Source organism: Nothoprocta perdicaria, unplaced genomic scaffold, assembly GCF_003342845.1.
Source record: "Nothoprocta perdicaria isolate Ctin4 unplaced genomic scaffold, notPer1 scaffold_285, whole genome shotgun sequence".
NCBI lineage: Eukaryota > Metazoa > Chordata > Aves > Tinamiformes > Tinamidae > Nothoprocta > Nothoprocta perdicaria.
The window spans coordinates 505941-522086 of NW_020455516.1; the positions used below are offsets into that span (position 1 = coordinate 505941).

At 41.6% G+C, this 16146-nt stretch overlaps 1 protein-coding gene across 1 annotated transcript in view; it reads left to right on the top strand.

Moving 5' to 3' along the window:
- GRID2 (glutamate ionotropic receptor delta type subunit 2) overlaps positions 1–16146 on the top strand; it is a 535376-nt gene that overhangs the window by 413158 nt on the left and 106072 nt on the right. Inside the window, exon 9 of the mRNA XM_026041440.1 lies at positions 14596–14697. Within this exon, the coding sequence (XP_025897225.1) occupies positions 14596–14697 (102 nt within the window). The remainder of the gene's footprint in view (positions 1–14595; positions 14698–16146) is intronic.

Consider the following 16146-nt stretch of genomic DNA (forward strand, 5'->3'; position numbering starts at 1 on the left):
GGCCAAAAGGCTTGCTTTGGCTGGGAGACACACTAAAGAWGTTATTCAAAAGTGTCCTGTAATCTGGGTTGTCCCAAAAATATTTATTTGCACTTTGGGTCTCACCACCACAGTGAGATTACTGGGTCAAGCCGGAGTTTGTAGGGCTGAGTCCTGTTGTTGTTCTAGAGCMGAGATTGCTCAGGTTTTCTGAAATTAGCACCCATGCTGTCAAAACATACTGAGCTGGGTAGTGGCATCTAATTTAGATATAACCTGTGTACTCTTTCAACCACCATCAGTACTTGTGGGGCCGGGCATTCTGACGCTAGAAGGTGTCCTTGCTCCAACAGGAATTTGCCTCAATGAGGGTTTGCCCGTTGCCAACAATAGGCAAAAATAAATGGAATTAAATTCTTATCCGAGTTCATTGAATAGTACCATATTTGCAGTTCGTAAGCTAATCCTGCACTCCAGGATAGCCATGGGCAGTGTTTCAGACAACATTTTCAGCCACCCCATTGCAGTATTTTCTTTAAAGTGTGTGGTTAAAAGTACTTCTGCTTCTCTTGACAACCTGTCTATCCATTTTATTATTGTCATTGCTTCCCCTCAGGCTCTGCCAAGAAGTTTGCACTTACAGCTTGATCAAATTACATGCTTTTCCTTGATGTGAACATGTAAAACATCATTGTGTTTGGCTCGGGAAATAATAACAAATTACAGAACTGTTTATGTCATCGATCTGAATCGAAATAGATCCAGTCTAAGCCAGTACTGCCTGATTGTCATCCCTAAAAAACCTATTTGAAATAGGATCTTAATCTTTTTAATTTTATAAATAAAATCTTTCTTGAATATGAATGAGAGGAATCTAAAAGCTCCCATATGGTGTATTTGAGCTGCAGCTGAGCTTCAGTGGAAAGGGAGAAAGATTTCCAGCAGATGTGGAACGGTAAGGCAGCTTCTGATTGACAGCAGCAGCTCAAAGACCGCGAGCAGCAGAGGTGGCTCCTTCTGGTGCTTTACTTACCAAATGGGAGTCCTCGCTGTTCTCCCCATCACTGTTATGGTCATGTTGCAGCTGATCAGCTGCCTAAACACGGTGGCAAGAGTTTTGCATATTAAACAGCAAATGCAGTAATTTACATAAAACCCAGTGTTATCAATTACTTCTAAAAATGAGAAAGAATATCTTAACAAGCCAGTGCCAATAATGTTCTTCTCTAACCGTTTTTAAAAGCTCCAAAAAGATAAACAAAACCAGCGATTCCTGGTTGCTCTTCCACATCGCCCTCTGAAGTAGGCCTGTCAGATCTAATCACACAAATCAGTTACACCTGATGAAATATAYAGTTAAGAAAAAGTTTGAGATCTTGTTCGAATAATTTTGTGCATTTCTGTCATAAATGAATCCTGGTTTATAAATCCTGCTTATCTTTGTTGTTTGTGGTTTCAAATGTCTCACATGATCACTCACTCCTTGCTAGGTCATGAGCTTACTCAGTAATGTTGATGCCACGTTAGTTTTCTATCAGAATTACTTTTAGAGGGTGGAGGCTGGGGTTTAGTCCATATACACAATGCTGAAATAGAAGTGCAGTCCAGAATCCATGAAGAGTTATGTGAGTTTACAACAAAAGGATCAACTCTGATCCTTTGCAATTCTTCCAGGCAATTTGTTATGTAAATTTAATACTTAATATTTTATTTTTTTTTTTAGTTTGCATATTATCTGAGATATCATGTATCATCATATATGATCCTAATCTTTGCAAAAAAAGATGTATGGATGGTTGCCAAAGCAGCACTGTGTGTGGAAACTTTCAGAAATCTCCTTGGTCTCTGTGGCATGTTTTCTAGTACTAAATAGTCATTAACTTTTTCTAGCTCAGGACTTGATAAGTGAAGCTCATCTGCATCGTGTTTCAGTTACTGTCACTGCAATGTTTCTCTTGCAATTTCTTGTTGTTTTTCTCTTAAAACTATCATTGAATTATTTAATACCACCTTTTAAACTAATCTCGCGTTACGAATAAGTTTTGTATATTTGGCAACTAAATCAGCATTCAGGGTAGGAATCATTTAACTTGGTCGTGTCTGCAATATCAGATTCTTCACACGGTACAAACAAAATTAAATGCATAGTTCTCATTTAGAGCAGTAGGAATTGAATTTGCAACAGACAGGGGAGAAATCTATTCTTATATTAACACTGCAGGCAGCTCACACCTAGTATTAATAGAATTCCATCTATGTTATCTACTTATTTTCATTCTCTCTTAAAAAAGTAATTTGGTGTTTGACTCATGTTTTTCATAGCGTCAACTGAGTGTCAACACATAACCAGCTATTCTGGTTTCAGACTCCTGAGGTTGAAGCCAACATCTCTTAAAATTAGATGTTTGGTATTGTGGTGACATTAGATACCATGGACGTTAGGAGGATTTATGCGAACATTTGCTTGAGTCAGCTTTGTGCGAGATGGTTTTTTTGGAGGAAAGCGAGGTCAGTCTTCGGGCAGTCACTGTGCATGGGAAGCATTTGGACTCGTTGGCCTCTCAGTTGAGGAATGCAGGAACTTCTGTAGAGACAGTGTACTGGTCCAGAAGCAGGTTCAGGAATGCTATTCTAAATTCTTCCATATTGTTATTCTCTTTGTGGTTATCTAATCCTCTCATTCTATCAGTTTATGGAATTCCATCGGTTTATCTCAGAAAGGAAACAGAATGTGTAGGCCCACTGCTGTTTGATTTTTCCTGTTTTAATTATGTTTGAATTGTTCTATGTATTTGTAACGTTTGTCTTGAGCAATATTTTGATATGTCGGAGGCACACAAAGTCCAACTTTAGGTGACCTTGCCCTGTATTCCTCTGAGCATCGACTGAGAGGGACTAGGGTGAGGGTGAAKAGTGATTTGGAGTTCTTCAAACCCCACTTGGATGCCACCCTGTGCCCCGTGCTCTGGGTGTCCCTGCTGGAGCAAGGGGTTGGACTAGATGATCTCCAGAGGCCCCTTCCAACCTCAACCATTCTGTGACTCTGTGGTCATTTGTTCAATCTAGTCTGAGCATAGCAGCAGTTAGCACCAAAATGGATTGCGTTGAGTAGATAAAGTTTTTGAAAAGGAACATGGCTCTAATAGAAATGAGAACTGAAAATGCTGGTGCATTAAAGGTGGGAAAAGCCCTGGTAGAGCAGCATAAACCCTGTGCTCATCAGAGAAATAGCGCGTAAGAAATAACTGTGAAGAAATGCTGAGAAAATGCTCCTAGCTRCTGAGCTGAGCTAATTATGAATCCCATTAGCTGAGGGAGGAGGACATTAGCGAAGACAGTGTTGGTTCAGTGCTTGTTAGCTGTTCTCTATTTGAGTTTCCAAGTTTTTGTTATCTATCTTAAAAAGGAAAGGAAAAAGAAAAGAGAATAGATACATTGCTTTGATTTTGTTTTGAAATTGCTCAGAATTAAGTTGATAAATGCCGGTGTTGAGGCTGGAAATCTGATTGTCCAGCCAGGAGATGAAATTGCTCCAAGGGCAACAGCACGCGGCCAAACGAAGCGGCTTTCCCATGGCTGAGTGTGCTGGCAAACCTGCTCATACATTCTGTAGCAGGAGATATTAATGGGTATTATTCGTGAATAAATTTATATATGAAAAATAGATGAATTATTCAGTTAGTTCTAGTGTTTTGTGCAYATAAGCATTTTACCTTTCCTGTAATGGTGCCAATTTTCATTTTAATGAGTTTTTTTAACACAGCGAGTAGAGTGTAAGCCCCAGATATTGCCATATGAATGGAGAGGTATCCACGAACTATTTTGGAAAGAAATATAGTTGCACTYGCTAACACAGGGTTGGGTTCCCAGCTAAGACTATTTTTTACTAAAATATTCTGGCCTGCACCAGCCAGAAAGTTGAGTCTAGCTTTGAGTGCTTATATGCAGGTTTGCCTTGGCAAAGCACAATTGCATATTAGGAATGCAATAAAGTTTAGGTGGAATGAATAATATGTAATAGTAACTGTCAGCRTGGTTAATGAAAGTGTCTAAAGCGTTTAAATCGGAACTAATGATGGCCTTGTAGCCTTCATTTGGGCTTAAACAAGGCATACATGCCCTACATTTAAATGGATGTTCACTTCTAAAAGTGAACTTTTAAAAGACTACAAAAATGAAATAGGGTGAGTGTTAAACCACAATAACACAGGAAATTGTAGTTAGTTTTGACAGTAAATAGAAGTACTATACCATTATAGGAAATTATTACTATAGCCTGAAACTGTATTATAGGAAATTATTACTATAATCTGAAACTAATATTTTTTTTTCTTTCTAAGTTTATATTAACCAGTAAAATTTGCTGTCAATTACATGATTACAGGAGCAGTGAAACAAGAGTAGTTCAGGCAAGAGTCAGCTATAAAGCAAATGCTATTAGYTCTGGAGATATTTATGTTAACATTATTATTATTTTGCTGTTTGAAAGATAATTAACGCAAGTTCCCAGCCAAAGAATTTGAAAGCGTATAGGAAAATAGTGAGGAAAAGGCATRTGGAATCCATAGGTTGTTGAGAAGCAGCACTCCTGGATTCTCTTCCTGGGCTGTACCTAACATTTGAAGGGTTAATACTGTTTTTAAGTAGTCTTTCTATCTGGAGAAATTTACTATAGCCTAATGTAATGCTTTCATTAAAATAACATAAGTCTGTCACGCAACATATGCTTGGGCAGATCATATAGAGGGTTAGAGAATTATTCAAACTTTGTCATACCTCGATATGAAGTTATGCAGGACAGTATACACTTAATAGTACAATATCTATTGGGCAGATAATATATAACCATGTAGCTCAAACTGGAAAGAAAATGAGGAAGAGATATTTCATTTTAGCTGTGCATCAAGTGATAATTATGATTACAGTTATGGGTAAATGCTGCACTGCACAGGCTRCTTTCCTACTGTAGAAGACAATGCATTTTCTGTCTCAGATTGCTGAGTCAAATGTATAAAATRGGAGCAACTGAGAAATAGAAGCTGAAAATGAACAGGTCAAGTAGAACAGCTGTATCCAAGGAGAAAATTTAAGTCCAATTTTTAATTATTAGTACAAGACAGAAACTTTTCCTTTTGTCAAAGTAGCATATTTCAATCTGCAAAGATGATTTCTTCTTCAAGTGAAAACGCTGCGGTGGTGAGTACCTTATAACTACTTAAAGGGTTAAATATTGCACGTATGTCATGGTGTGTTCTTYGAAGAAGGCTTTACAGTGCACAACTGTTTGAAAAATCTCAGTGGTTGAGAAATTTTTAGGTTTTGGGCAGAACCTACTGTGGGAATACAGTTTACTACAAAATGTATTTCCTGTTCTTCACTAGATAGATTTATAATACATTTCTGCAGTTTAATTACTAAGATATATAGCTGATTTATTTTTGTGACAAATTCCTGTATTATTAGAACAGTGATTTTTGTCTGTAATAAAAATCTATTTTACTGATTCAGCTATTCTGGAGAGGACTTATTAGAGATGTTGATTCATCTTTTAAAATAATGGTTTATTATTTTCCACAAGGGTTCTTTATTAAAGCCATCAGGTATTTTACTGCACATCACTTGCCATTTAAGTGTTTATGATATATAGATTGTCCTGACAAACTTACTGTAATAAGAGCAAACTCTTGCCATARCGCAGTGAGTTTGTAAAATCAGTCTTGCTATCAGTCCTTCCAGTTCTCCAGAGCAATCTACTGAAAATGTTCTGTCTTGGTAGGCAAAACTCTGCTTTTTCCATCTCAGATTCTTTCTTTAACCTTTCRTTWTTGTGCAGGTGAKGGTAAATAAGAACAGTCACTAGCGTTTCTCAAAAACTACCTAGAAATTGTGTGTCTGAGTAGTTGCTTAGGTGCTTGAGTAAGGATCACCATCTGCTTCTATAAACACTATATATAATGTATCTGTAGCTATAATCACATATTATGGTTTTAGAATTAGGATTCAATAGTAAATAATGGACATTTGCACGTATTTCACATTTCTATGAAACTCACCTCCTGAACGCTCTTTAATAAGAATTCCTTTTCTGTGGAAATATTCCTTTTTCCCCCTGCCGGACTTGCGCACGGCAGCTCCCCGCTGCCTTCCAGCACTGGAGCGGTTCCTCCTCCATCGCAGGTGGCGATGCCTCTCAGGTGTCTTTGAGGGCATCTTCAGGGGTGTTCCTGGGGTCCAGCCTTTCTGCTACATACCTGTGSCCTGCAGCCTGGAAAAACAAGAAAGAGAGAGGCTGTGTGTGCTGTCCGTACTGGGGGGGTGAGTTTGCAGGGCTGGTAGGTAGGCAGGAAATTGCTTCTGATGGTTATCAGTGTAACATTTGGTTATCAGGGTAAGAGTTCTGTCTGGGAGACTCTTAGCAAAGAAGTMATTTCAGAAGCGTTTTTATTGATGCTGAAAATGCCTGTGCTTTGTAAATAAAAGGCTAGGAAGAGAAAATCTTGAAAGGGATTGTCTTGCATGGAGGGATGCCCGGTATAAGGCAGCCCTGAGCCCAGGTTCCTCAAAGGATTTTCAGTATTTGATGTTTCTGACCACAGTGTGATTTTCAGGACTCCAAGGGAACACATCTGTTCTAATGGTGGTCTGTCTAGCGGGAAGATGTTCCTTTTAATAATCTAGATACGTGCTTGTGACCACATCCTCAAATTTCACTTCTGGCCTTTCTCATGTCTCATGGTCCCAACCCCCCCAAAATTTTCCTTCAACCTTCAGAACAAGGTGAGAATGCTCCCTTACAATAGTAGATACTGCCTGTTTTCCATGGACTTTATTCATCCAAGGTACTTCAAAAAAAGTCTAAGTCCTTGGGCTCCTTGTGGTCACTGCTGTGCTAAGATTTTTGATTCCTTGACCAGTCAGTCCTGACTCCTGCGGAAGCTGCCCTTCATTGAAGGAGAGAAAAACACCCCGCAGCATTATTTTCTTTACTACTGTCAGAAACAGGCCACCTCATTCCTCACTTGCAATATCCCGTGCAAAGCATCCTGGAAGCCGGTGGCGTTCCAGCCGTGCGCCCGGCGAGTGAGGCTCTAACGGGATATTTTCTAACATCTCAGCGCCAAAGCACTGCTCTGACCTCGCAGTCACCAGCTGTCATCGAGATCATAGGTCTGTGGCACAGCCAGCTTAGCAAGCCTCTGGTTTTTCTGTGAACCCGGAGAAAAATCTCAGGTTTTTAGAAGGGAAGTATTGATCTATGTGTAAGCAAAGGTTGTTCCGAACTCTGTGTTTCCYGGTTAAGCATCAGGGGAATGTGGAGAGTCAGAAAAAAGTGTTTTGCTGTGTTTTCGTGTTAGTTTCTGGGTGGTGAGCAACTGGAGAGCAGTATTTGGATGACAACTTGCTTTGGTTTCCCCTTGCCGCKGAAGGAACTCGTAGCGCCGCCTTCACACACGCGGGCCTAGAATGGAAATGAATTAAACGTGCCCTGCATGGGAATTTCTCACTTGCCGTCAGCAAAAACGCATGTATCTGGTTTTGTTTCCTTGCTTTGTCAGGGCTGCTGCTTTGTGAGCTGCTATCTCATCGCTTCTGTCCTTGGGAACCGTGTTGCAYGGCCGTGKATGAATAGGTGCCTCTCAGCATCTGGGCGGGCTTCGTGGTGKTTTTTTGCTGTTTTGCTGTTTTTCTTTTCTTCRTAGTGTGCTGCATTTTAAGCAGGTGGCAAATCCTTCAGGGCTGAACAGTGCAAACAACTTAGATGTAGCATAAAGTTGAACAGCTTCTAAACAGGTATAAATCTGCTTGAAGATACTTAAGGTGCATCAGCCGCGTTGGAGGATGCTGCATGCCCTCATGCTGCTTCCATAGAAGCTCCTTGGTCCTGCAGGTTGGTGACAAAGAAGTGAACGTGGCTGAGGAAGCTGGGACCTACAGGGACTCCTTGGGATGCAAATAACGGATCACCACACATGCCTTGTATCTGGAATTTAGAAAAGAGTGTTTTTCCATCAGTACCTTAGTGCCTTGAGTGATGCGGGAATGAGTGGTGCGTCTGTTTCTTGTTCTGTAGTTCATGCTAAAGTTTGCAGTTGTGTAACACTGTCAGACATGCTACATTATATATAGTTTTTAATTGAGTTCTCCTCTTTTGCAAGTTTCAGAACGTGCATTTGCGTGACATTTGCATTCTAGCAGCATTTCCCCTTGGCAGAATAAGTCCTGTGGAGACTAGCCCTGTTCGTCCCGCATTGGGAGGATCCCAGCAGCGGTAGCAGCGCTCACAGCGCCCGTGCAGCTAGGCAAATGCAGATCCACATCTGCTCTTGTGTGAGGTCACATCATGAGATGATGAGTTTCTGTGTTTAAAACGGGTCGCGCTGCTGACCGCGGTGCGGAGGCAGCGTTGCCACCTCGGCGCTGGTGACCGAGCGCTGTGGAAGCAGCGCGCTCGGCTTAGGCTGGTTCACCCAGCCCTCAAGGTTGCATTTACGGGGCTTGTTTGACTGGGTTTATTCAGGATCCTGTTCCCTAAACCCTGTTCTGTGCAAGTAGTACAGTGCTCCTGAAAGAGGGTGGCTTTCATTGCATCCTGTTAGGATGTGGGTTTATTTAGGGARTGCTGCCCCCCGCATTTGTGAGCCTTGTAGCAGTGCAGCCCGTTCCCGTTGCTGTTCTGCTTTATCAACCCCTTTAGGAAAAATCACGTCCCCCCAAAGCTCCCTATGAAGCTGAATTGGAAGCGGGGAGTCTGGTGGAGCATGATCTCATAATTCCGGGCAAGGGAAGGGAAGAGAAGCCCAAATGTGCAGGGCACAGTTTGCTGCTTTCAGTTTCCTTGCAACTCAATAGAAAACAGTTGTTTTTATTGTTCGCTCTCAAATCAAGTTTGATCAAAGGTTTTTGCAAGTCCTGTGGTCTGATGGGAGGTGAATGCAGCAACTTTGAGGACTTTACTCTTTGATTTTACGGAGGTGCAGTGGTGCCACAGCAGGAAGTGGACAAAATTGAATTATAAACCCTTCTTCTTTTTTTTTGCCTTTTTTTTTTTTTTTTTTAAGTTTTACTCTTTTAAATTTTTTTTTTAGGAATTTACATGATTTAGATAAAAGACATCCTTCTAGACCGTGAAAATGCTTAATGAGAAAGGAGCCAAGTATTTGCAATTAAAAATCAAAGCAGCTGTATTTAAACTGTGTAGAAATTTGATCTTCCTTTTTATTAGATTTGGAATACTGCAGACATGAGTGAGCAAGGTTTCAGTGTAAAATTAGGGTGATAATTAAGGTATTTATGAAACTCAATGTAAAATGAAGGTGATAGTTGAAACTTAGACTCTGGCAATGCGGAAGAAGAGTGATAGTATCAAGGAGGGTTTGACTGCTGTGGGCATGGCCATGTGTTGTGTGTGTGTGTTGAGGGAAGAAGTTGAAGAAGAGAAGGGATGTTTTCCAGAGGTAAAAGCGAAGCCGCTTAAAATGGGAAATGGTGATTAAACTCAGAAATTTCAAATGAAAGGAGCAATAGCTACAAGAGCACTGGGAACAAGCTCGATACGAAGGGGAGGAAAGAAGTGTGGGACTMAACTTGAGTATTTGCATTCTTCCAATGTAGCTTGATAGCGGCAGAGCAAGTCCAGGGGCAAGTCGTTTGTTCCTGTCTGCAGGCAAATGAAAGCAATACAACATACTGTACAAAATAGTTAGCTGGCTACTCGGAACTATATGGGCTTCCCTCTACAGAATGGGGGAGAAACAACTGCTGCTGTACATTATCCAGTCTGTTGAACACAGTATTTTCTATTGATTTTAGCAGCTTCTTATTTGCTGACTGCTGCCTAAGCTCCAGTGAAGGGAGACGTTAAACACGGGAAGGTTTCCAACCCCGGCGAGTTGAGGTTATTAGGAAATGGCTGTGAAGAACAAAACTGATCCTTGTTCCTTTACTCAAGCCCGGGGGCACGCAGGCCCTCAGTTCGCTCCCAGACATCGTAGGCTTTCCACACTTGGTTGACCAACCCCTGGGTATCAAAATGACAACTCAAACATGTAATTTCTGGCGTTTCTTCTGTGAGACATACTTGAGACATACTCTTGTCTTTCAGGATTTACACTGTCATTTCCAAGTCACCATTTGATACTGCAAACACCAGCTTGCTCACAAGAAGCATCAGACATATTCTGTGCAAAACCAATGTTCTCCTCCTTGAATTTYTTCCAAAGGGGTATCCTAGCAAAATTTGTAAATGTTGAGGCCACACATCAAAGAACTTCTGTTGTGGTCATGCATCTCCTTTTGAGTCTTCTCTGTGCACTTAATAGTCCAGAATTTCATGTTGGAGTGCTCTGAAACAGAAAGCTCCTTGACAGCTCCTCCAGGTGTTTGTGTGTGTTAAATTTTGAAGATGTTTTTAATGCTTGTTTCTTCAAGAGAGTTCTTGAAATCACGTTTTGGGGGGAAAAAAGGCATTTTTTTTAAACCTGGTAGGTAGAACGTGGGAGAAAACTGAGAGGGAACTGGTGAAGAGTGTAGAGGTGCTGCAGTGAGTGGTGATTCTSTGCAAAGGATCACAGAGTGCTGCTGCAGCCTGCTGCTTTGGAGGGTTTTTATGTTGAAATATTCTGTTGGACAGTCCAAGATCTTGGATAAGCAACATCTTGGCTGCTTTTTGTTGTTGCTGTGTGTGTGTGTGTGTGTTGTTCTCTTTATTTAAAAGATGGTAGGAAAACCAAGGAGCAAGGAGCGATGCTCATCCTAGGATACTGATGGATTCTAGTTGCAGATGTAATGGTGTTTTGTCTTTTGGATTTTCTCCTGCAGCTTCTCCACAGTATTTTCTGTCTGTGCTATTTTGTGATGTTGCTGCGTAAATCCAGCGTGAGGTCAGAGGTGGTTGGGTTGCATTGCTGGATGGATTGATTCCTGCGTGGGTTTTATATTACTTTAAGTAACAAAACAGTCAAAGATTTCCTGTAGTGACAAGCACTATATGAAAGTAATGCATTCACATCAGTATGCTGGTTTGGCTTATTTTGTGTGATAGACCTCACCCGTGCTCACACAAGGTATTCACACCAAGGTACTTTTCTTGATTAATTGACATTGGGTTAGTCTACGTTTTACTTTGTGCCAGAGAAAGCGAATGCTTCAGGATATTCAGTAGAGCTCACTAATTTCAGATGAAATGTTTATTTTATGTTTGATGATGGAAATAGGGAGGAAAAAATAGGCAATAAGCTCCATCTTTGAGGCATTATAAATGTTGCTATGTTCCAATTTCTGTGTAAATCAGTGTCTGGAAACTGCAAATATACATGAAATAGATGTTAACTATTGCAGTATTAGTGATGAATCACAGGCCTTCCACAAAAAAAAAAAACAAGAAAGAAGAAGAAAGCAGCCTGGTAAAGGGACTGAAGGACGGTCCTCATGGTAGGAAGATGATGAGCCCTGCTCTCACTAGACAGGTCCCAGTGCCCTTATTGCTCCACTCAAATCAACCTGATTTAATGTCAGACTGCGTTAGTGCCTGATCCGGTCCTGCCTTTCCACTCCAGAGGAAGAACAAAAGAAAAACAAACATTGAAACAGCAGATGTTGCGCGGAGCTGAAAAGGCAGCTCTGAAGTTTGACAGCCCCTCGATTTGCTGTTTGAGCAACAGTGACGTTTGCTCTTGCTGCTGCGACACGCTCAAGCTGTCATCCATAAAAGTTGACTCGTTTCCACCAAATATTGGTAAGCAGTTCCCTACTTTAAGTTATKATCAAATTGTCATCAATAAAAGTTGATTTGTTTCCACTGAATATTGGTAAGCAGTTTCCTACTTGAAGTTATTATCAGATTTATTGGTATGGGACTGCACATTTGTCTTTGCCATGACTATGCTGCATAAAGGGAATAATTGAATTGAGACTTAAATGAGCAGTAATTGAAAATCGTGTGGCTTGTCAAAGGAAAATTAGTGCTATGCTAAATTTCCAGCAATCTGCTATGGGTAGGGTTTTTTTCCTTAAAAAGGTAGAATGGGTTTTGCTAAAAAGGTAATTATATAAATATGTACACATTAATGAACATAATTGGAACTGGACTTTAGCCTCTAAAGGATACAAAGGCTCTTCAGTAACTTCATACAGTTTTAAATTTGGCAAAAGCAGTACAGTATCTGTGATAATTAGACTTTCAGCACRTTTGGATATGCTAATTGAATCCAAGTTCTAATTAGTTTTCTTATGTAACTAAGAATGGCAACCCTTGAATTAATTCAGTGTACTTTTATTGCTGAACTTTGCTCCTCTTTCCATATTTTTACTACCAAAAATGKAGACTTTATCAAATGCTCTGCTTTATGGGATGGCAGTAATTTATCATACACTGCGTGCAGTGCAAACACTTCAAAACGTTCTCCACATCTCGCGGCGCTGTTGTACGTAACACACTTGAGCTATTAGTTCAGTCAACTAAGTTGCATAATTTGTCCAAATTATGGATCAGTGTTGCCAGAGGGGTTGGTGAGAAGGTGTTGTGAGCACCTACCAGCTCGAGCCTTGAAGGAGCAGAACGAGGTCTGTTCTGCTTGTTCTTGAGGTCTTTGTGGTCACRTCTGGATGTGAAGTGAGGGAGACAGGTGGTGACTTTTTTTTTTTGTTTGTTTAAAAATGACTATGAGAAGGATAAGTTTTTATCTTCTTTAAGAAGATAAAATAGGAATGTGGTATTTTGTATTTTAGTCTCTATTCTATTGCTAGTTCCAGTGTTTTCTGCTGGAATTATAAATCCAATAGATCCCCAATTTAGTTATTACTTGAAATAAAGGTTATGCTTGGCATTAGCTTTGCTTCACTCCCTGACACTCAGGAACCCCTCAGAAACCCTAATTAACTTGAGAATGGAAAGAGTTCTGAGCACTTACGAAAATGCCACAGAGAGACATGACCACCTTCTGTGGAGAGACTTACCCCAGAAGGATTTTGACCTTTTGAGGCACCATTTTTAAAGAAGTCTTCAGGGAATTGATAGAAATACATTGCAATTAAGTAGTTTAGAAGCTACCCTCCCAGGGGATGTAAGAAATCATTTAAATTACTTTAAGGGGTTAACTTGTTAAATAGTTGAGTGTGTTTACTTGAAGTTTGTTCATTGTCTTATGTCCTGCTTTGAAAGATCTATCAAACTGATATTATTATGTGCAAAGGCCTTTCTCATAAAGGTTCAAAATATCTCCTGAGAAGAGTGTTTTCTTAGTGACCTGGAAGGTGGCATTTGATCTCAGCAAAGGTGCTCCCCTTGCTTGGCAGACCTCTTGAGCCGGCTCAGGYGCTCTGCCGTTTCTCTGGGGCTCTCTACTGCTTTTCATGTTTCACAGTTGCAATTTCTCACAGATTAAAGGTCAGTTCTCTGCAAGAGTCATCTTGGCCCAGACCTCAGAGCTTAGCAGTAACCTAGTGATGTTCATCCTGTTTTTATCAGAAAAAGAGTATTTGTTCATTGAAATGGAGGCAAGAAAGTCACCTGGATTTAGAGACTTCATGTAGGATAAGCTTGGTTTAGGCAGAAAACAGGCCTCCTGCTGCAGATTTCATGTGCAGTCAATGGAGAAGGTGACTCAGAGCAAGAACTGGCACCTGGAGGTGCTTAACTCTTGCCTTCGGTTGTGTAACCGGCTTCTTCATCAGCCGTTAGCTTAAATGCTGCCAGCTGGATTCTGCCTCAGCATCCTGTGAAGTTGGTCATTGCCCTTCTGTTGTGTTTGGGGTATAAAAGTGGCCATTTGAGAGATTAGAAAACTTTTCCAATGAATTCCTAAGATGAAGCTGGTGGTCTTTGTACGTGGTGCTCAGCCAATGAGTGGTTGGTTGGTCTGCTTCTCCGTGCCCAAGGTAAACATCTACCATCAGGTAAGAATGCAGGCAAATAATGTTTTTAGACAAGCATTGCTTACAAAGATTACTAAATTCCAAGGCAATTAATCTTATAGAGAGCCCTGAGGAAAAGCCTCTGGCTGCAGCAGCCTGAGAAATACAACAGGGCCAGCAACAGGGTGTGTGTTGCCTCCGCTCATTTTTCTGCACTACCTTTTGCAGTCCCTTGTTAGCACTTGTGGGGCACCCCCCATCCAGTGCTAATTTCTTCAGTCATCTTGAAATGGGATTTTTAACCTGGCTGAAACTCAGTGCTGTTTAATTATCAACGTGTGCTATAAGTTTTAATTAAAATTAGTGAAACTCCTTTTTCTGAAGTCCCCTTGGGAAAGGTGAGCTGGAGCAGGCAGCGTGCTGAAATGATGTTTGCTGCTGTTTCTCCAATTAGTGTGTTGCAAGAGGTGAGGCATGGCTACAGCCACACTACTTTTTAAATGTTTTTCACTAATGGAGAAGCCTTCCCCAAATGCTTCTGCAGCACTACGTGCTGCCCTCCATTGCACGCTGGTGTTTTAGATGGCAAGCTGATATCCCTCGTTGCTCCATTTGCAATTTAAAGACAAACCTGTGCGCCAGCCCCTCTCTGCCTTTCCATCCCCCTGCTTCCAGAAGGAACTCCCCTTCTTTGATATGCTCCTGCCTAAAGCTATGTGAGGGGAATGACCAGGGAAACGTCATGGGTCTGCTTTTGTTTTTCAGCTCGGCTGCTGGAATCCTGTCACCGGCCTCAAYGGCTCCCTGACGGACAGGAAGCTGGAGAACAACATGCGAGGGGTCGTGCTGCGCGTGGTGACCGTGCTGGTAAGCAGAGGTGCTCACCGGGGTGCCCCGGGAGGGATGTGTTTGCTCCCTTTTGCCCCGTCCTCTTGTCTATGGGTAATTGGAAAGGGTTTTCCTTAAGTACATCGTGTTACAGAGAATGGAGACATAGGCAGAGTATCAAATTCCTGCTCGTCAATACCGGAGCAATGGAGTAATTTCCACAGAATAATATCATTTATCAATAAAGTTCATTCCAGGGTGTGAATTAAACACATTAAAACCTGTTTCTTCTGCAGGCACATATTAAATTAGATAGCACAGCCACAGGAACCGAAAAGGGCAACTTGAAGAGCCCTGTTAGCTCAAGTTCCCTAGCTGAGCCTCTAAATGATGCAGAAGATGTAGCTGCCTTCCAATTACTTTGCCAAATTGAGTGCAGCCTGACACAAATTGCTGCGCTCGGAAAATGTTCAAGATAAGCTTAGGGTGAGTGCTGTTAGTTCAGTAAAATATCTCCTGTCCCCTCTTCTCCCAGACAGTTTCTTCCCCCTTGCATTAAGTGGCTGCCGCAAAGCTCCTTGTAGACAGTCAAAAAAGCAACTTAGGCCAGAGAAGGGTCCCCTTTTGTAACCTGAGGCCGGTGTACTCCCTGTCATCAACCTCCCTTTCTTTCTGCTTGAGCACGGATGGTTGTGGGTGGTGGGCAGAAAGATAAAAGCAGAGACAGGGAGGCACACGGGAGGTGCGAGCCTCTCCGGGCATGGARGTGACCCACGGTTGCAGACCAGTGAGGGTGACGTTGAGCTGCTTGTGCCTTGGCTTGGTGGGGCGGTTGCTTGCTTGTCAAGGCCGGAGGAGAGTCTGTGACCTGCGTTCCTGGTTGTGCCTGGCAAGGGAAGAGGCTCTCTCAGGGATGGAAAGTGAAGTCGCTGGAGTGAGCGTGGCTGCTGCAGATGGGAAGCTGTGGTTRCCCTTGGGTTGTTTGGGGGGTCTGTAAAAGCTCTTATGTGTAAGCTGAYGGTCTCTGCCACCTCTCACTGCACTAGAGCACTTACTGCCAAAATGGATTTAAAGACACCCCAAAGCAGCAACAGAAAAAGGAGGAGGAATGCAGGTAAAGAGACAAAGCAGTATAGYTTTTTCATACTTAGATATTCATTGCATCTTCATTGAAGGAGTATCCAAATGACTGTATCCAGTCTTTGTGCTTTGCCTGATACATGTTTTAATTGATTCAGTAGATCTCTCTGCTAGCAGAAATGCTCTGGGGCTGTTGTCTAGCAAAACCAATTGGAATTCGGGCAGTCTTGGGCAGTTTTTCCTCTCCTCCCACTCTATTCCCCAGTTTCATCCCTAGTTCTCATTTTAGCTAGCTTACCAGACAGTATTCTTGTCTCAAGTTGTCATATTGTGAATATGCAATATCTTCCAAACATTCAAAAGAGCAGTTAAGTATGCTGATGGGATTGTGCACTATGATAGCAGCTC